General features: G+C 45.2%; 1 protein-coding gene across 3 annotated transcripts; it reads left to right on the forward strand.

The window, feature by feature from the left end:
* The first annotated feature begins 500 nt into the window (after nt 1-500).
* srebf2 (sterol regulatory element binding transcription factor 2) lies at nt 501-19,549 on the forward strand. 3 transcript variants are annotated; one of them, XM_071901953.2, is made up of 21 exons: nt 501-810; nt 4,182-4,564; nt 5,017-5,209; nt 5,618-5,644; nt 5,749-5,903; nt 6,380-6,532; nt 7,421-7,702; nt 7,996-8,110; nt 8,299-8,450; nt 8,641-8,845; nt 9,427-9,602; nt 9,961-10,210; nt 10,990-11,159; nt 11,411-11,582; nt 12,220-12,337; nt 12,608-12,717; nt 13,335-13,467; nt 14,174-14,345; nt 15,186-15,362; nt 16,319-16,430; nt 17,115-19,549. In XM_071901953.2, the coding sequence occupies exons 1-21, from the start codon at nt 717-719 to the stop codon at nt 17,330-17,332; spliced, it is 3,567 nt and encodes a 1,188-aa protein (XP_071758054.2). In that variant the 5' UTR covers nt 501-716; the 3' UTR covers nt 17,333-19,549. The 3 variants fall into 3 exon arrangements, with proteins under 3 accessions (XP_071758054.2, XP_071758055.2, XP_071758056.2); XM_071901954.2 differs by having other exon boundaries at nt 6,380-6,526; XM_071901955.2 differs by lacking the exon at nt 5,618-5,644.
* The last annotated feature ends 416 nt before the right edge of the window (nt 19,550-19,965 follow it).

Raw genomic sequence — 19,965 nt, forward strand, 5'->3', positions numbered from 1 at the left:
CCTTTTATTTCCTCTGTGGTTTAGTGGTAATATATTCAGCTGATTTTTCCACTCTTCTTTCTGTTAATTAATGGAGAGAATAACTGAATAAACTTATTTGTATGCATGAAAGAGGTTAAAATGATCAGCTGTCATTTGTATGGACAGGGAGAGTTGTAATTTATGGTACTCGGGGTGTTGCATAATAGTTGGGGGATTCAGACAGTATGAATAATGTATCACTGTAATAAGCAAATATGACTGCAATATTTATAAGGTGCTGAATTTCTCTGAAGGGGGCTACTTCTTTTCAAGAAGACAGGGGGCGCGGTTTATTCAAATTACACCACAGCTTCTGATCGGTGACGTACTATCAGACCACGGCAAACATGACATTTCCATTGGACGACGGTTACTGGTCTCATGACAACAACAGCGAGGTCTGGGCCAATCAGAGCTCGTTCTGGGCCACAGGGTCTGTTTGTGAATGACGTAATGAGCGAAAAACAAGATGGCGACGTCTTAATCACAAATCGGTGTAAATGAGTTTATCGGGATAGGAATCCGCCTCTTTTGAGGCATTGGTGTTGTTTTACCATTGCTTCAAAAACAATAATAATATTCTCGATAAGACAAGTCTTTTGAAGGCGTTGTTAACGCCTCAGAATACGCCGCGGGTTTTGTTTCTTTTCTCCCGCAACCCTCCGGTGACAGCCGGGGAGGCGAGCTGCTGAAACATGATGGATACTGGGGAATACATCTCGACCATGGAAAACATGGACCCCACTTTAGCGGAATTAGGGGACGAATTTACCTTGGGAGACATCGACGGTGAGTGACAGTATTCAGCCGTGTCACTGTGAACAGTTTAAAGTGTTTGTTGCTGTTTCGTCTGGTAAAGTTAGTGACGGCCTGTTTCCGCTCAGGCTGACAGCGCTGGCTGTCTAAACGCCGAGCATGATGCTCATCCTCCTGTGTGAGAGCAGTTTAAGGCATCACTGTTAATTATGAATCAAGACCACAGAACACACAAAGTTTAGAGATGGCATGGAGAATTTATGTGACAAAGGCCTTCATAATATCAGTCGTCAGGAGTTACAGTCTTAAATTTCTCTGACTCAGAATGATGAAGTTTTTCCAATAATGTTTCTACTTATTGAATTTATTCATGAATTCAGTGTAATTTAGTCTACAGAGATAGAACATTTGCAAAGGTTTATCACCCTGCATTATGCAAAATCATGACTGACACCCCATATATCTCATAGCCATTTCAGTAGTCCATCATTTGTATATCTGTATAAAGTTTTAGTCTACTATAAATTTTGCATTTTGCAAATAAAGATCCAAACATTCAGTGGAAAAAGTCGTCATCAGCTGAAGCTGTAAGCACAGTAGTTTTTTCCATGAATTCGAGATGCATGTTAGTAAGAGGCGTCATTCAACAGTTAGGTGTGTATATGCGAGGTGAAGGAACACCACAAGTGTGTGACTTGCTCATCAGTTATTACTGTAAGCCAACAGGGCCATTTGAACCTATTAGCAACCATCATTCATAGTCATTTGGCTACTTTTTAAGTTTAGCACATATTTTTCTGTGTTAAGAAAAATAACTTATTGAGAAAAAACGTTCTTGTGCAGCATCTTTTAAAAGAAAGTTTATGGAGAACGGTTGAGAAAAACTTCCTGGCACGCATCTTTTTGACAAACTGGTTCTCCACTGCGGGCAGGCACACACACACGCACGCACACACACACACACACACACACACACACACACACAGTGAGTGAACAGATAGCATCACTGTTCCAATCCCATCTTATCAAAACAAGTTTCACCCTTTGGCACTCGGTGAAAGGATGGGGCTTTTGGTGTAGGGTTGGCCAGCGCAGAGTCACCGGATTTCCATTAGAGCGGAATTTTACTGAATGCTAAGTCACCAGACAGGCTGATGCTCTGCTGCGTGCCGTCTGACAATGTGGGATAAACTGGGTTCCAGGACAGGAAACTAATGTTTCCATCCACGGGCCACAGTGGTTGGTGGATTCTAAAACTCACCACCATGCCACTGTTTACCAGTCAAATAACAAACATTAATGGCCAAAGTGGGTGATAATGTAGACAAACATACCAAACACAGCCAATAATCTACCTGATTTTGGCTGGTGTGTGGTGCTCCATTCAAAAGGGGCCCTTGAACAGAACTAGCAGCCAGCCAGCCCCGGGCCATAGTTTATGTAATCCCACTTTATCACTGTGTCAAAAGAGAGGAATGCACAGATTGTGTGAGAGAGAGAAATGACAACCAAGAGTTGACTGGTGAATTCACTGACGAACTGCAGCAAAGACAGCCCACACAGTTTTGCTTCACTCAGCTTCCATTTGGTCTAGGTCTAATGCACAAATTTGATTTTACACAAACATTCAATGACTGCAGGAAAATGCCTCCAATTTAGCCTTTTTTAAATCTCACATTTGATTTTCATTGACTGGTGATGGGTCTCATTTCTCTCTCTGTGTAACGGTTGGTACTGTAGATCTCAGAAGATATTTGAACTTTGTTCTTCAGCCGGCCGGTATGCAATCCATAGTAAGCAGTATAAGGTCTTAGGGGCCCCTGTAAGGGCTCATGCACTTGACCCTATATTCATGTAGATCATTCTCCCTCTCCCCATTATTCCCCTTGCAACTGCTGTTCTGGTTACATAACCTATTTTCTTTGCTCGGAGCAGCCTAGGAAACTGTCCCCCTTTGACAGGTTTATCCCTTTGTGTCAGGCTTGTCTGAGGCTCTGGGGGCTCAGAGAGGGGCTGCTTTGTTCTGTCTCTTATGAAAAGCCTGCCCCCCATGGAGGTGTGCATGCGCATGCTCCAGCGTGTGTGCCTACATGATGTGTGTTTGCATGCATGTGCAGTGTGATGGACGGGTTGGGCAAAGCGCCCAAGCAGGAATGGCTAATTAATGTTCAGTCGGAGTTGCTTATCTGAAAGTGTGTGACACTGTTCACATGGTTTCATTCAAGCCAGTTGCTTAAAGGATCATTCTGGTTATTTTCAACCTGGGCCTTATTTTCCTAGTTTTTGCCATCATGACGATTGGTTGTGTTCAAAATTTCGTCACTTATTCCACTGTAGAGCTTTATGTATCCCTCAGCTGCAGGGAGCGTCCAATTTGTCCTTTGATAAATTGGCTTCTTCTCATAGCCTAGTACCAGAAGTTAAGCTAAAGGTGGGATGTTAACACCCAACCTATGCAACATGACTTATTCATAGGCACAAGCTTGCCAGTCTTTTATAACAGCAGTTTTGTTTTCCTGCTGCTCAACAGGTTTTACCTCAGAGGGGACAAATGATTGAATACTATTAGACAGTTCTCAAAATAGCAGTTATAAAGCCGCCCATCCATCAAGCCGAGCGAAGCTGCCTGATTTCTTATCTAAGCGCTCTTTTACCCTGTTCCCATTGTCTCTCTGGGCCATCAGTGTTAGATTACCCTGTACTTTTTCAAGGCTAGTCATTTGAAGGCCTTTCCATTTGTGCTCACTTTCTGTTCCCTGACTCATTGCCAGAACAGTAGCTGTTAGTGTGTGTGAGCTAAGTCAAGGCCAGTCCATAAAGCTCTCTTAATTCGCCTGTCTTTTCATTGACCTTACTAGAGGCAGTAAACAACACACTTTGTAGCCAGGTCTGTAGTGGGGAAGCTGCAGCCAGTTCTTCTGGCCTAGATAAGCTCCATTGCAAGATGTCTCATTCAAGGACACTTGGGAAAGAAAGACCTACATTATGACTTCCCATTACTGCATTATGGGATATTAGCCACGGCCTGGGTTTAACGGAAATAAAGCAATCATCATCAATCACAGGATGTCTTGTACATTATGTTGCAATGTGTTCATCCACAGGTGTGTGCACATTATTCACTGTCTGCTCTTAGTGGGACAATCTCTCACCACACTCTTGCAAAGTTTTACTGTAATACAAAATAAAATCACACTTTTATTGTTGAAATGACTTTTTAAGGAATTTCACCTTTCGAGATGACGTTGAATTGTAGAATTGTCGATATGCTGAAGTACACTTCACACAGCTGTATTACATCTATTCATGTTTCATATTGCTGGAATCTGTGAAATGGCTTGTTTTCATTTCCAAACCACGTGCAGGCTTGCCTTGACTTCCGTTCTCTCTCTCCCTCTCCTCAGAGATGCTCCAGTTTGTCAGTAACCAGGTGGGGGACTTCCCAGACCTGTTTGAGGACCAGATGACCTCAGCAGGCGCCGCTCAGAATGGCGCCGCCCCGCGACCCGCCGTTCAAACCCCTCAAACCCCTCAAACCCCCCAGACCCCCCACGCGTCAACCCCCGTCGTCTACCAGAGCCCCAGCGTCGGCCTCGCCCCCTCCCAGACGCTGTCTCCCCAGTCTCTCCCCCTCACCCCTCCCCTCACCCCGGCCCAGACCCCCCCCACCCCCACCGCCTCCGTTGGGCAGCAGCAGGTGACCCGCAGCCCTCCGCTCCTCCAGCCGCGGCCCCAGGTGCAGCCCATCCACCCCCAGCCGCAACAGGCAGCCCAGCCCACCATCCAGGTATCAGCTGTTTGACAATGTACTTGAATGCGGGTCTAGTGCAATAGCCTTGTTTGGAGTCTTGGGGTCTTTGCAAGGCTCATAATTCTCTACCTGTAATTTCATTGTCTGTCGCGGAGACAGCGTGGATTCATTTTCTGTTATTTGTGCCGTCTGTACAAAAGCAGCTTCTGCTGACAGGAGAAAAAATTCAGAAAACACCGACTATAAAGTATAATTATATTGTATCCAGGTCAGTGTCCCCACAGACGCCAACACAGATCTCAGCAAAACCGTAGTCAGTTAGATGGATATACAGATAGTTTATTGTCTTCTGAGTGAAATATCTTTTTCCTGTAACAGTACATCAGAAATGACAAAGAAACTGGCTCGTATTGCATGAAACTTTAATGATCTCTGCGGGGCAAATGCATGCATACGTGTTGAATGAAAAGTGTTTCTTTTGTTTTTAGGTGCACACCCAGGCAATCCCAATGCAGACCCAGAGCTTCCCGGTCCACACCCTGGTTCAGACCCACAGCCAGACACCGCTGCCCATCCAGACCCAGGCAGCCCAGACGGTGATGATTGCCTCCAATGGCGGCCAATCGCGCTTCATCCAGAACCCCGTCATCTGCCACCAGAGTCCCGCCCCCAGTTTCCAAGGTGACGAGAGAACGCTTGAGTTTGTTTCTATGAGGTGGTTGATATGTCGGGATGGGACGATGTAAAGAAATTCAATGTATCGCAATGCAAAAATGTTTATTCTGCTGTAGTAATCACAAATGAGTCGGCTTGCCCATCACAATTTTCACAAACTCTCCATCGAAATTATATTATTTGCACTTTGTAGTGACATTTTTAAATTGTTGTTTACATTCTAGCAAGCCAGTGCCATCGCTAGAAAGATTTGTGGCTCCATGGAACGTTTATTTATTACATCGTATCATGGTTGTATGGAATCGTGAACCCCATATCGCGTATTGAATCGTATTGTGAGATAAGAATATTGTCCCATCCCTATTGATATGTGTGCAACAGGTTCTAAATATGCATACAATATTCTTTTTAAAGGTAAGATGCCATTGCAGCGATCATATGGTTTGTTCTTAGTCTCTCTTTTTACATTCTTTCAGTTATATTGTGTTTGTCCTTTGAATTTGACTGGCGAATCCTCCATCTGTCATCTTGTCTCCCATCCACAGTCCTCCAACCACAGATGCAGAGCATCATGACATCACCGCAGCTCCAGCCAATGACCATTCAGCACCAGCGTGTTCTGACCCCCACGGGTCAGACCATCCAGACTCTCTCCACAGCGCCCACCACGGTCCACACTATGCAACAGCAAGTCCAACAGGTACCACTGACTAACTGAACTATTGCTTCTAGGGTTGAACGATACTTTGTAATGAATTTGCTAATAGCTTATATTTTGTGCCAATATTATATCATTTTAATTTTGGCATTTTTTTGCCAAAAAGAATCCAAGTATGCAGTGTTTAATTTCCCCCAAACTTTTATTCTTGACAGGGTGGAAAATCCTCTGAAAAAGCATTTACATGCATGACACCAAAACTCATAGACACCCATAGTCAATAATATCACTCATGTCACTAATATTGGCCTGATATATCAGTAAACCTAGATCAGTCTATCAGTCTAAAGTAATAGCTCACAGATACTGAAAGTTTTCATCTTTTGATTGCATACAAACAGCTTAGTAAAGTGCCAGCGATCCTGAATACCCAAGCCTCGATCTTTTCAAGTTGCTCGTAAGCAAACATAAAAGCCCACATGCTCATGCTGTTCTTTGGACTTGTCTCTCCCTGTCAGGTTCTGGTCCAACAGCCTCAGATTCTGAAGACAGACTCGCTGGTTCTGACGACACTGAAGCCGGATGGTACGCAGGTTCTGTCGACCATGCAGAACCCCGCAGGGATCACCACCCTGACCACCCCCATCCAGACCACCGCTCTGCAGGTCCCGGTACATCTCTGTTTGTCTTCCAGTGCTCTCTGCATCGCTTAACCACACTGCTGGCCTTTGTTCCTCAAATCAATGATTTACAAGGTCTGGGGACTGCAGACTGTGGAAAGGGAACAATGTAATGTAGTGTGGAGTCTTCAGACACCTTATTTGATATGATTCCACATGACGTTTCATTTTAATTATGTTGTTTACACTTAATTGTGTAATAGTAAAACACCTCAGAGAATTCAGGAGATTCCTCCTGTTTTTCATGCATACATAGGAAGGTAAACAGACAAATCCACTCTTACTCTCTGTCTCTCCCCTCATACCCACAAAGAAAACCATCAATAACACATCACACCATCACCATGACAGTGGTGATGTCAGTCTGTCACGTCAGTCTCCTTCTCTTCTACCAGTGCTGAGCTTTATTTTTTAAAGATCTTGCACTGATTTGGTCTGAGCAAAAAAATGTATTTTCTAATAGCATGATATAACATGCTTTTATCCAAAGCACCTTACCGCCCCTTGAGTGTATCCATTATTGGTACAAGTGGCCCCAGTGGGAATGGAACCCTTTAACCTCACATCATCTTCTCTCCAATGAATCATAGTCCCTCTCCTCACTCTAATTGCTCTCAAAAATCCCCTTTTATCTCTCTCCTTTTCTTTTTTACCCCTAGCACTTCTCTCTCTTCTCACATGATCATTCTCTGATTTATTATAAGTGTAAACCTGGCAGTTTTAGCGCCATACTAAACTACAGAACACAACAGCCACATTTTCTACTGATGCTTCACACTGGAACCTCCTTGTTAGTGCTTGAGTTCACATCTCTTCATCTTTTGTTGCATAGTTATAATGTAATGGGCCACCACTGATTTTCCTCACCTGTTTTCCCAGACCCTGATGGGCAGCAACATCCTGACCACCGTCCCGGTCATGATGGGAGGCGGGGACAAGCTGCCAATCAAGCAGCTGCAGCCAGGCTCCTCCCACTGCGGGGGCGGAGCCAGAACGGCCATGGAGCAGGGCCAGATGATGGGGGGAGGAATGATGCAGGGAGGGGTGGTGAAGGAGGGTGAGAGGAGGACCACCCACAACATCATCGAGAAGAGGTACAGGTCCTCCATCAACGACAAGATCCTGGAGCTCAGAGACCTGGTCATGGGCAACGACGCAAAGGTCAGTGGTTTTAACACCGGGAGATTGAATCGATTTGAAATGTAAATAAAGTGAGTAAGTAGAAACTGCATTCTTTTGCTGATGGTTGAGCATGCAGTCTGAATTATCTCTTAATAGGTGGGATATTTCCAATGCCGCAAGTTTTTCAGTATTTCAATTTGGAAGGAAATCCACTGAATTAATTGATTAATTCAGTGGAAATCCACTGAATTAATTGAAGCTCAGAAACTGATTCTGGTTTCTGAGCTTGATCGATCCTCACACATTCTGCACCTTTGTGTGTTTTATCCCAGATGCATAAGTCAGGAGTGCTGAGGAAGGCCATCGACTACATCAAGTACCTGCAACAGGTCAACCACAAACTACGACAGGAGAACCTGGCCCTTAAAATGGGCAACCAGAAGAACAGTATGTGTTCCTGCAGTACTGAGACGTTACATGCAAGCTGCAATCTGTTGTAATTAGAAAGAGTTCAGAGAGTATTTTTATCCCCCCCCCCCCCCCTCTCTCTCTCTCTCTCTCTCTCTCTCTCTCTCTCTCTCTCTCTCTCTCTCTCTCTCTCTCTCTCTCTCTCTCTCTCTCTCTCTCTCTCTCAGAGCCTGTGATTCTGTCTGAAGATGTGGAGCTTAAACAAGAGGTGGTGATGATGTCACCTCCTGCCTCCGACTCTGGCTCCGGTTCCCCTCACCAGTTCTCTCCTTACTGCGTCGACTCAGAGCCAGGCAGCCCCTTACTGGACCATGATCCGGTAAACACACACACACACACACACACACACACACACACAGAGGGACAAGATGGCACACATAAACACACAAAGCATGTACAGAATGTGTAGATGTACTTATTTGTGTATAACATTTATTTCTCCCTCATTTTCCTTCGACCCCTCTCCATCTCTCTCTCTCTCTCTCTCTCTCTCTCCCTCTCTCTCTCAGGTGAAGAGTGAGCCAGACTCTCCCTCCTCCGTGGGAGTGATGGATCGCTCTCGTCTGCTGCTGTGCGCACTGACCTTTCTCTGCCTTTCCCTGAACCCGCTGCCGTCTCTGCTGGGCTCCGAGGCGTCGGGGAGCCCCGGCCTGACAGCGGGCCACGGGCCGTCCAGAACGCTGGTCTGGTTCCCCAGCCACACACAGGACTTTGGTGAGCGGGGTTCATTACTTAGTCATTGGGGGATTGCAGAGATACAGGGAGACGGGGCTCATTCGTGGGCGATGAAATGTTTACTGTTGCCTTAGTCATATCTTGGCAGCAGCATAGTGTAGTCTAGTCAAGTCTTATTTATATCGCCCTTTATCACAGTCAAGTCTCAAAGGGCTTCACATACCATCATATACATGTCATATACCATACTACATCATACATATGCATACACATCATATACATCCTATACTAGGTCATATACATAGTTCATATACATTGTTTACTACATCATATACATACTATACATCATATACTAGATCAGTAGTGAGTACAACAATGAGTCCATAACTTCTTTAGGCCATTTCAACATGTCAGCTGTTAGAATGAGTATTATTCCCCTTTTTAGTAAATTAGTCTGAACTCAGTAAGATATTAACTGCAATTTATGGTCATTGTGGTAACGCCCGATGAAGCGTGTTACCATCATTACTCATAGTTCCTGGTTGTGAAATATTCTAAAGCAGATTGAAAATATTTGCATCTCAACACTTGCTCATGTTCTGACTCTCCTCCTCCTCCAGCGTCATGGCTGCGCTGCTTGTTGCCGTGGGTGATGGTGTGGGTGCTGAGCGGGGTGGGGGCGGTGTGGGGCTGCGTCAGGGTGCTGTACCTGTGGGAACCCGTCACACCCCTCCACTCCCCCAAGTCCGTGTCCTTCTGGAGGCACCGCAAACAAGCCGACCTGCATCTCAACAGGGTGAGTACGGATCAGCCCCGGGCAATTACTCAAAAAAGAGTCAGGTAGGACATCCAAACTGAGGAAAAAATGACTAGAATACTCACATTGCAAGTGTGATGTGAGTATTGTATCCTCTCTTTTCCACCAATTTTGGATGTGCTACCTTTGATGTCTCTGTTTAGCTCGCCTGTTCCCCGCAGGAGTTTATTTTTAGTGTCTGAGTCCTTTGTTCAAAACATGTTCAGATCTAAGTCATGACCTTCATCACACCCACCCCCCTCCTCCAATATCTTTCCTGTCACTCAGAGAGCAGAAATGGCATGAAAGTAATTTTGAAATAAATGGATGGTCTCACCGCCTCTCTCCTCTCCTGCAGGGGGACTATACAGCAGCGATGGCCAGTTTGGAGACCTGCCTGTCTGTCTTGACCAGAGCACTGCCCTCATCCAACCTAGACCTGGTCTGCTCCCTGTCCTGGAATCTGATTCGCTACTGCTTGCATCGCCCCACCCCTCTGGGCTGGCTGGTTCACCAGGTTGGAGGAAAGCACGAGGGGGAGGAGGCTAGAACAAGCGCAAAGGACGCGGCTCTGGTCTACCATCGGCTGAGCCAGCTGCAGCTCACAGGTAAGTGTGAAGAGAATTGGGCGACATTCATTTTGGTTAATGGTTAAAGTTTGGGAATGGGGCAGAATACTTGATCCCTAGTCAGTGGCCAAGAATAATGTCAAACAGAACTTCCCAACCATATTACTTTTATTCCGACAAAGCAATTTATTTTCTTACTAACACTGTGACTGGTACAGTTAAATGGCAGCAAACTGGATTTTTCCACTGGTTCGACCGATATGGGTTTTTGAATACTGATATTTTTGGATTGAAACCTCCTATAGTTGAATTTTCAACATCTTAAAATTGGACAATTCTCATGTGACACAAATTTAATTATTCAGTGTTTCTTACAGATTTTTCTTCTTGGCAAGGTGGAAAAGCTTCTGCAACACTATGTGACACGAAAACTCTCAGTTGAAACTCAGTTTAGGATAAGAGCTTTCCATAGATAACCACAGTAGTACTGATCAATTGTACAATAAAAATATAATCAAACAAACTGCAACATATCCATCATATCGGAGGTGGATGACACTGACTGGCCCATATCGGATTCTTAATAAAACACCAATATCAGTTCTAAAAATAATGTCCACACCATACAAACACTGTGATTCTTATGTAATCCAGCTCCCAGAAACCGAGCTACAGGATCTGTCACCTGCAATCTCGCCATGCATCACACTGTAGCAGATTGTTGACTGGCTCCTGTCTCTCTCTCTCTCTCTCTCTCTCTCTCGCTCTCTCTCTCTCTCTCGCTCTCTCTCGCTCTCTCTCTCTCTCTCTCTCTGCAGGGAAGCTGCCTCAGCGTAGCGGGCTGTGGTCCTTGTCTCTGTCTCTGAGCGCCGTCAACCTCAGCGAGAGCGCCCAGGGCAAGATGCCTCCCGCCCAGCTCGCCCAGATCTACGTCACCGCAGCGACGGCCCTGCGCACCGTGCTGGGCCACCACCTCTCCTGTCTGCCTGTCAGTCTGCTATACACTCACTTTTCCGTCTGTCATCTCCGATATCTCCGCCTTCCTCTTCTTCTTCCCTCCACTGTTTTCCTCCTCAGGACACTGTTTCAATATTTATCCAGGCTGTCTATCAATCTCTCAGTCTGTCTATCTATTGCATCAATGCATTAACACATAAAACATGACACACAAACATGACATTTTAATGAGATTTGTCTTACGTTTGCCTTACATGAGTTTTGTCTTTTCTCCCCTCGCAGGGTTACCTGTTGAGTTGCGCCGAGAGTGTGGCCAACCAATCGGAGTCCAAGCCAATCCCCGACTGCCTGCGCTGGCTCTTCACCCCATTGGGCAGGCAGTTCTTCCTGAGCTGTGATTGGTCGGTCAAGTCGGAGAGCAGTGACGGGGTGTACACCTCTCAGAGAGACCCGGGTATGTCATATCAGGAAGAGCTGGATTATTCTGCCATAATCTAGGCCCTTTAGCATTGTAAAATAAGTAGTAAGGTCCAGATTTTTTTTTTTCTAAAATTTTAATTCCAAAATGAAAGATCCACCAATTGAAAAAGTGACTCCTAGTCATATAAAATGTTTGAAAGCATAAAATAAAATCATATCATCATAGCTTTTAAGGGTCTAAAATAAAATAAATCTGGCCCAAGACCTTTGTCACATGTCATCCCTCTTTCTCTTCCAATCGTTCCTGTCTCTCTCCACTGTCAACTATCAAATTAATTAATCAAATTTAGATTTTGTGTTCCATATTCCTGGTATGAATTACAGCAAACCCAGAAGGCTGATGCTTTGGTTGAGATGAGCCTGTTCAGAAATCCGATAAAGAACCTGATTAGCTTGAAATGTGAATGTTTTCTTTATGTTTGGCGAATGTTTTAATTAAAGATTGTAAATATCAATTTGGTGTTTCTTCCCTTGTATGGAAACTCGACACGCTTGAAAAATAAGGTCCCCGTCCCTCAATGTGTTTTCCAAGTATTAAATAAAGGTTACATAAATAAAAAAGAAATGAACTGTACTAGGGTGTTTTCTCATTCAGTCTTTCCCCCCTCCAGCTGACCCCATTGCCCAGCTGCACCGCTGTTTCTGTGGGAAGCTGCTGGAGAGAGCGGTTCACACCCTCATCCAGCCCCAGAGTGACTCCGAGGCCGGCAAACGCAAGGACGACTCTGGGTAAGACCGGGGTCCTCACCACGCTGCAGTGCCCAGTGGGAGCTTTGGCACTTGCACTGTCCACCGCTGATGTGTTTTTGAGAGTTTGGTGTGAATTAATGGTTTGCTCTGCATCTGTAAACATTTTCCTTTTTTCCCAATCTGTCTCGCTTTCTTGCATCCTTCTCTCTCTCTCTCTCACTGTCTCTCTCTGCATCTTGCTTTTTCTCTTTCTCTCTCTTGCCCTCACCATCTTTCTCTCACTCTTTCTCTCTCTTTTGTCTCTCTCAGGGAATTTTCCAGCGCCCTGGAGTTTCTCCAGTTGTTGAACAGCTGTACGGAGGAGTCTCCCTCCCCTCCTCCTCCCTTCTCCGCTCCTCCCAATCACACCACCACACCAGGTATGGATGGAATGAACCGACACGCCCCTGCCTGATCACGCAGTAGCATGAATCACATGTACTGTTTGTGCAGGGAAGAGATTTATATATCGGGATGTCTTTCCTTTACTCTTCAATGAAGATTAACCGGACGGCCTGCCTCAGTTATTACTGTGAACGGATATTGATTTATGTTTTTTTTTCTTTTCCCAGAAGCACACAGACAATCAATTTGGCTTTAAGGATTAACTTTTTTATTGAATTATCACAGATAACACTTCCAGTCATTGATTTGTGCTAATAAATGACTTGCATGCATGAGAACACATTAGCGATCTGAGAAGGCAATGTTAATCAGTTACAGTCTTGATCAATTCCTACTGTTCTTACAGCCAGCTCAATACCCTGCACGTGAAGTGCATTGTTATCATCATACACATGCAGATAAAATGTTAAGTGTTTAAAGCAGCAGTCATGGCGTGGGTCTTAACCACCGCACCGTCTCTGCACACCTGAACTGACACTTTCAATTCAACAAAGAAAGAAGCTTTTCACAGCCACACTGGAGTCAAAAAGCCTTCTGCAGCTGCTCAGTCCTTGACGTTTCTTCATCACGTCCCTCCTTTCTTCCCTGCCAGTCGGAGACCCGGTGAGTCGTTGGTGGGCGTTGGTCCTGAAGGCCGCCGTCCATTGGCTGCAGGGTGATGATGTCGCCGTGAGGTCACTGCTAGCAGAGGCAGAACGCATGCCCAGGGCTCTACACACTCTTGAGTAAGTGAAACTTTGTATGTTTATACAACTGTGTGTATAGACATACTGTGTGTGTGTGTGTGTGTGTGTCGCTGTATGCCAGAAACGAAGAATGAGGGAATTCTTAAGGCTTGGACACACTACATGATTAAACTGTGAAAAGATCGGACGTGGCACACTTAACTGGCATTCACAGTTTGTTTGTTTTTTTTGTCTTGAGTCATAGAGGCCCACAAACTTGACAGCTAGTTGGATTTGGGGATCACACTTCTACACACACTTAGGAATACTTTGGGATAAACAAACATGGTGGAAGTGAAGCATTTTTCTTCTCACAGTTGTATTTCCTTTCCTTTTCTTCTTTTCATCTCTCATTGACTGATCATTGGTCTCCATTCAGATTGAAATTGTTGTCCAGCCCACACTGCGGGAATCTTGTCCAGATTTTAGTAATAAAAGCAAACATGTTTGAAATAATCATGATGGTTCCAACTGGATCAGGAGACAACAGATGAAAGATGATCAGTCAGTGGCTAAAAGTCATATAGTGTATCCTCAACAGAGAATTGTGTGTGTAATCAGCTTTTTAACCCATGCAGATTCCAAACCGCTAAGATAAATTAAACTGAAGGGGGAAAAAAGACAGTTACACACTCATTGTTGTTGAAAAAACCCACATTAACTGTCCTCCTTGTCCCTCTGTCCCTCTGTGCCTCGTCTGTCTCAGCCACCCGCTGCCCAAGGCCGTGCTGCTGCTGTGCAAGGCGGTCCAGATGAGTCTGTCCCCTCTGAAGGGAGAGGGGGCCGTAACCTGCCTGTCCCACTGTGACAGAGCCAGCAGCTACCTGCGCTCCAGCATCTCCGTGCCCCTCGCTCAGTCTGGCAACTGGCTCAACAAGGTAGAGTACAGAAAGTCCCTCCACACACTCCAAACACCGCTACTCTTTCTGCGTCCTCGGCTGGATTTGGAGGGTTTGATGTTAAATTATCAGAAGGAACACACACACACACATACACACACACATTCACACACATACACTCTTCACCTTCATAAGTGCAGTTGGGGTGGTCAGGGCAGGCTGACGTGGGGCTGTGTGTGTGTGCGCAGTGTGGGTGGTAGGAGGTGGCTGTGGTGCATTGTAGTTGCATTGCATGATCCTGAAGCCCAGTGCAATGTGTCTGCAGTGCAGTACAGAGGCCTCCCCAATCTACACGCACCCGCTAACACACCCCACCACTTCCCCATCAGGCACCAGCTTCACCTTAAGACCCGCAGACCTGGATAGCATGTGGACCATAGTTTTAAAGAGATTTGTTTTGTGTAGGCATGTTGTGGTAGGGGTACTGGTAGTAGTAGTAGTAGTAGTAGTAGTAGTAGTAGTAGTTGTGGTTGTTGCAGTTGATTGAGTCCAACCTGGGCTATTCATCACTCTACACCACAAATCAATCGTAGTATACAATGACTAAAATTGCCCTCTGCTTTTTGCTGATCTTTGGTGGTCAGGTGATGTCATCGTCTATAGAGTACAACAGCTGGTGACATCACCTGGCACCAAAGATCAGCCAAGAGCAGATGGCAATTTCAGTAGCAGGCTTTTTACAGAGATTTGGGTTTGGGTTTGGTTACTCTTTAATTAATCTATTTTCTCTATCTACTTGCACCAGCTATTAAACCAACATACATTTGCGTCAACCAGTGAAACGGCTCTTTCATCGTCAGCTCTCTCTTCTCTTCCAAGGGGGTGGAGCTCCTGGTGTGTGACCTCCTGCTGACCTTGAGGACTAGCCTGTGGCAGCGAGGCAGCGGCAGCAATGGGGAACCTGGCCCCGCCCCTGGATCCCAATTGGCTGGTTTCCAGAGGGACCTGAGCGCGCTCAGGAGGCTCGGACAGTGCTACAGACAGGCACAACACAAGGTATATTTCTGAAAATACAAAGCCATGTGTGTATAGGACTTTAAGGTTTTTCTTCTTCTCCAGTGTAGACCGAACTAGAAAAACACAGAAAAGGAACAGTCATCAGAGCCCAGAGTTCTATATTGACTTGTCTAAGTTGTCCTGTTCAGGGCTCCGATGCCAAAATAAGCATAGAATGACACTAACAGACAATTTTGAAAGGAAGACAGTGTGTTTATATTCTAGTCTACATGTGCATGATTGCCGTGACATATTGAGAAACGTCTTAAAGCAAGATAGCAGGACAGTCTGTAGCAGTATAGGCAAGACTTGGATCAAATAGTATTTGCATATACTTCTCATGTTTTGGTTTAGCATACACAATTGCCAGATGGCTTGCCACAAAAGACAATACAACAAGAGGCAGATCTGGTATTCCATGCAGATTAAAACAAATAGAAGAAAGAAGAATTGAGTCAGGTCTGATAGGGACTGGGTAACATGGTGGGCTATAAGGAACAAAAGTACAATGGAAAAATACTGTTGGTCATAGTTGTTTGTTAAGTTTCCATCCACTGCACATTACCTCAAAACGTTGCCGATGCATCATGGCCTTAAACGTTTTTTGAGTGTTCACAGAAGTGCCTCGTTGATAACAAGCCCATAAATCAGCTGGGGGTTGTTTGGACCTGTCAACACCTTGTTTATGATAATATCATATTTAGTGTATCAGCCTTGGAAATCAGGGTCTCTCCAAGTCTCCCCAGCTGGAGTAATCTCATCTTAGTTTATCATTATCATCAGTCGTGCCTGGAAGATTTACTGGTGGGGTGTTTACTGTAGCCAGAGGGTCTTTCACTACCGCCTTCACAACACTCAGTGATCATTTGTTACGTTTTGACTTGTGTCAATAGTTGCACCATTTGTGAGGTCCTGTTGTGTGATTGCGGTTCTGATGCATGTGTGTTTTCCTCCAGGTGTTTCTCCATGAGACCACAGTGAGGCTGATGGCTGGAGCCAGTCCCACGAGGACGCACCAGCTGCTGGAGCACAGCCTCCGACGCAGGACACACAGCTCCTACACAGCCGGTAAGGAAGTCACACACAGACACACACTCATACACACCAGCTAGTAGAATACAGCCTCCGACGCAGGACACACAGCTCCTACACCTCTGGGAAGAAAGGCAAAAAAGACATGCATATCAACTGGAAGAATACAGCCTTTAATGCGACACTTTACTCCTACGCAACCGGGAAGGACACACACAAACACACACACACACACACACCAGCAGTAGAATACAGCCTACAATACAGGCCCCACAACTCCTACATAGCTGGTAAAGAATATATACACACACACACACACACACACACACACACACACACACACACACTCACTCACACAGACACCAGCTAGTAGATGCAGCTTCCAATGCAAGATGGTTCCTTAGCAGTGGGTAGGAATTACAGAATTGTATCCACACACACAGACTCGTAGGTGAAGTTGTCCTTGAGTGCTGGCTGGGGATCAGCTCCCACATGGCCTTTCCTAATCTTAACCATTATTGGGGAAATTGAAAACCTTGACTCTGTAATAGTGCTGAAGGGCAGTGCGACCCTGTACCCACACACAAAGACACACACACACATCAGAAGGCACTAACCACTAATCTGTTTTCTTTTCTCCCCTTTTTCTCTCTCGCTTCTCCTCTCTCTCCTCCTCCCTTCCTCACCCCCCACCCCCCCCCCCCCCACCCCCACCATCAGAGGGCGAGTGCATCCTGGGGGAGAGGGAGAGGGCCCACGCCATCCTGCTGGCCTGCCGCCACCTGCCCATGCCCCTGCTGACCCCGCCCGGGCACCGCGCCCGCCTGCTGGCCGAGGCCAAGCGCACCCTGGAGCGGGTGGGAGACCGCCGCTCCCTGCAGGACTGTCAGCAGATCCTGCTGCGCCTCAGCGGGGGCACCACCATCGCTGCCTCCTGAACGGCTGCACTGCTTAAACACACACACGCACACACACACACACACACACACACACAGATATCAGATATTAGGGCTAACTCACGATAGACTCAAACTCTGTGATTTACTATGATCCATACCAAGATATGTAAACCGGGCAAAAATGTATATTTATGACTCATTCACACACTCACACAGTTCAATGAGTAAAGGGACTTTTCCTCACACTGCCACACTTTTCTTCACACACGGACAATTGATTTTTACCGTCACACATCATCCAACATCCAACTCTCAGCCCCGCATCCACACTGAAGGAAACAGTGTGAGGCCGATACACTGGAAGGCTATGCATGTGCTTCTTTGATGCTTAGCGGCATTGTTGCAGTGCAATCACGCCACCTTCTGGACAGTGGTGACATCACGCTGGCTCCCTGCCACGGCGTTACTACTGCTACAGTACAAGGAGAATCAGGTTAAATAGGCCCCAGAGGGAAAAGGGACCATTATTTAATGGCTATTTAAATTAATGCAATGCAGCACTGCATTGATTGGCTGTAGGCCTAGCAAGCTGTACAATCATTATTGGCACACGGCAATGTCAGTGCTACAGTAAATGTGTAATGTCTCATTAAACATGCAAGCTTCAATTAAGGGCTTCGGTGCATTCAAGCGTAGACAGCCAGGCTCTGTTCGACTTGGCTGAACTGTAGGATGCAGATGGACAGACTAGCTTGCTTTTAGCGTACAGTGCTGAGTAGTGTCTATTCCTATCTACCTCATACGCTGTACAATGCCAGCATTGTACTGTGGCGCAATATAGGATACTTCAGCACCACGTCAGTTAACTTGAACTGAAATCAAGTGACAGTTTTAAGTGATGCATCAATCCAGTACAGTGTTGTTCTAATAATAGCATGCCGAGCAGCTTTATTTAGACTCAGCGGCGCAGCACAAGAGTGGCTGCTGCTGCGGCTGTTCAAACGAGGAGAAAAACTGAGGAGATCATTTGGACTGGAGAAATATCTCTAATTAAAAGAGGAAAGCAGCCAATCACATAGGCCTACAGGTTGAAAATGCCTACCTGCACACACACATGCACGAACACACATGCCCACACCCATTAAATCAGTTGCATACATGCTCACAATGTGATTGTATATAGGTTGTACATAGCCAGTTAGAAACAGTGGTCTTAAGTAGATGAAACAGGATGTCCTTACCTACTGCTAGAGAGGGAGACACATCAAAGAAAGCACCGTAACATGTCACAGTTGGGAGGTAAAGGTTTCCTGGGGCTGCAGGTCACGGTCTAATGCTCTGACCAGGATAGCGAGGTTAGCCGTCTGGCCTCTAATGTATATTGAAGTGAAAATGGCCTGATTAGTTTTGGCCACTAGTGATACAAGTGAGGAATGGTATTTCTTGGCAATGTTGTCCACGTATGATGTAAAGCTCTCAAGCATAAATGCCTTGATGTAGTTTAATACATTTATTTTATTATGTTTTATGATGTCTGAAATGTCAGAGGAGCGCTATCAGTGTGGGATCTTAGTCCACTTCGCTTTTCATATGTAACTGTCTGCCGACTTTACATGACTTGTCACTTCTGTCATTCCTATTTTTGTGCTCTGATTATCTTATTTAATGGTTATGTAATATTATTATAAATGCTCAGATTTTTTTTTTTTTGGAAGTGAGCAGTTATGTCGTTATTATTGTTTTATATTGGCAAAGCAACCTAGGGACAGAAACTGTTGGAGGGAGAATTTTTAAGAGGAAGAAGTTGTATATTTTATTGAAGAAGTAAAGTCTGCATTTAACAAATTAGCATGCTATTTTAGGAATACTCTTTCTTTGGTACTTGTTGCTGTTGCTGAAATATAAGCAGACACACAAGGATGCTCTTATAAACTGACAGATGTGATTAACCTCTCACTGAGGAAGAAGTCTGTCTTCCAGCTTAAACCAGTTTGTCAGTTATCCACCCAGAACCTGAAGAGTCCTGAAACAGCTTTGATCCAACTCTGTCAGCATAGATTTAGTTTTCCTGACTGGTTAACGTGTGCATAGAAGAAAGAAATGCACAACCAGCCATCTGCAGTGGACAGAGTCATTATTATGTTACAAAAAAATATCTTATTTTTTGTCTTTTTTCCCCTTGATATGTGTTGTATTGTTGTCTGAATTTCTATGTTCATTTTGATTTTTTGTTTTTTAATAAAACAACAGATGACAGCGGTCTCCACATGTGATCTTCTTTCAGTAGTTAAAGTGTCATATCTGCTGGTGGTGGATCTGTGATATGGAAATTTGTATCTGAGAGAAAAGTATAAATATAAGCACTGAGACAGAAGAAAGAGAAGACATTGTACACCTTGTGATTCATTTGAACGTGGGCGTTGACCTGGTTTGAAAGCCAGTGTAAATTTGATAATGAGGGGTGTGTGAGGATTGTTTTGGATTTCCTCTTTCAGTCCTAGACGTTCTCCATGTTGCCTAGTAATAAACACTGGACACATCGCTCGAACTCAGACATTCCTCTGGATTAATATAGAAAGATGGCAGGTCTGGACGTATAATGGGTCTCTGCCACTGGAGGGAGTGGCAGCCTGCTGCAGAAACAGATTTTTACCACAGAAGTCTTTACACGG

The sequence above is a fragment of the Centroberyx gerrardi genome, chromosome 7, assembly GCF_048128805.1.
Source record: "Centroberyx gerrardi isolate f3 chromosome 7, fCenGer3.hap1.cur.20231027, whole genome shotgun sequence".
NCBI lineage: Eukaryota > Metazoa > Chordata > Actinopteri > Beryciformes > Berycidae > Centroberyx > Centroberyx gerrardi.

Excerpts from the sequence above, each read along its gene's own strand:
- srebf2 (XM_071901953.2), top strand. The coding sequence starts at position 717 with ATGATGGATACTGGGGAATACATCTCGACCATGGAAAACATGGACCCC. Across the intron at positions 5,210-5,617 it reads TCCCGCCCCCAGTTTCCAAG|GTAAGATGCCATTGCAGCGA; the intron begins GTGACGAGAGAA and ends TTCTTTTTAAAG. Across the intron at positions 10,211-10,989 it reads GAGCCAGCTGCAGCTCACAG|GGAAGCTGCCTCAGCGTAGC; the intron begins GTAAGTGTGAAG and ends CTCTCTCTGCAG.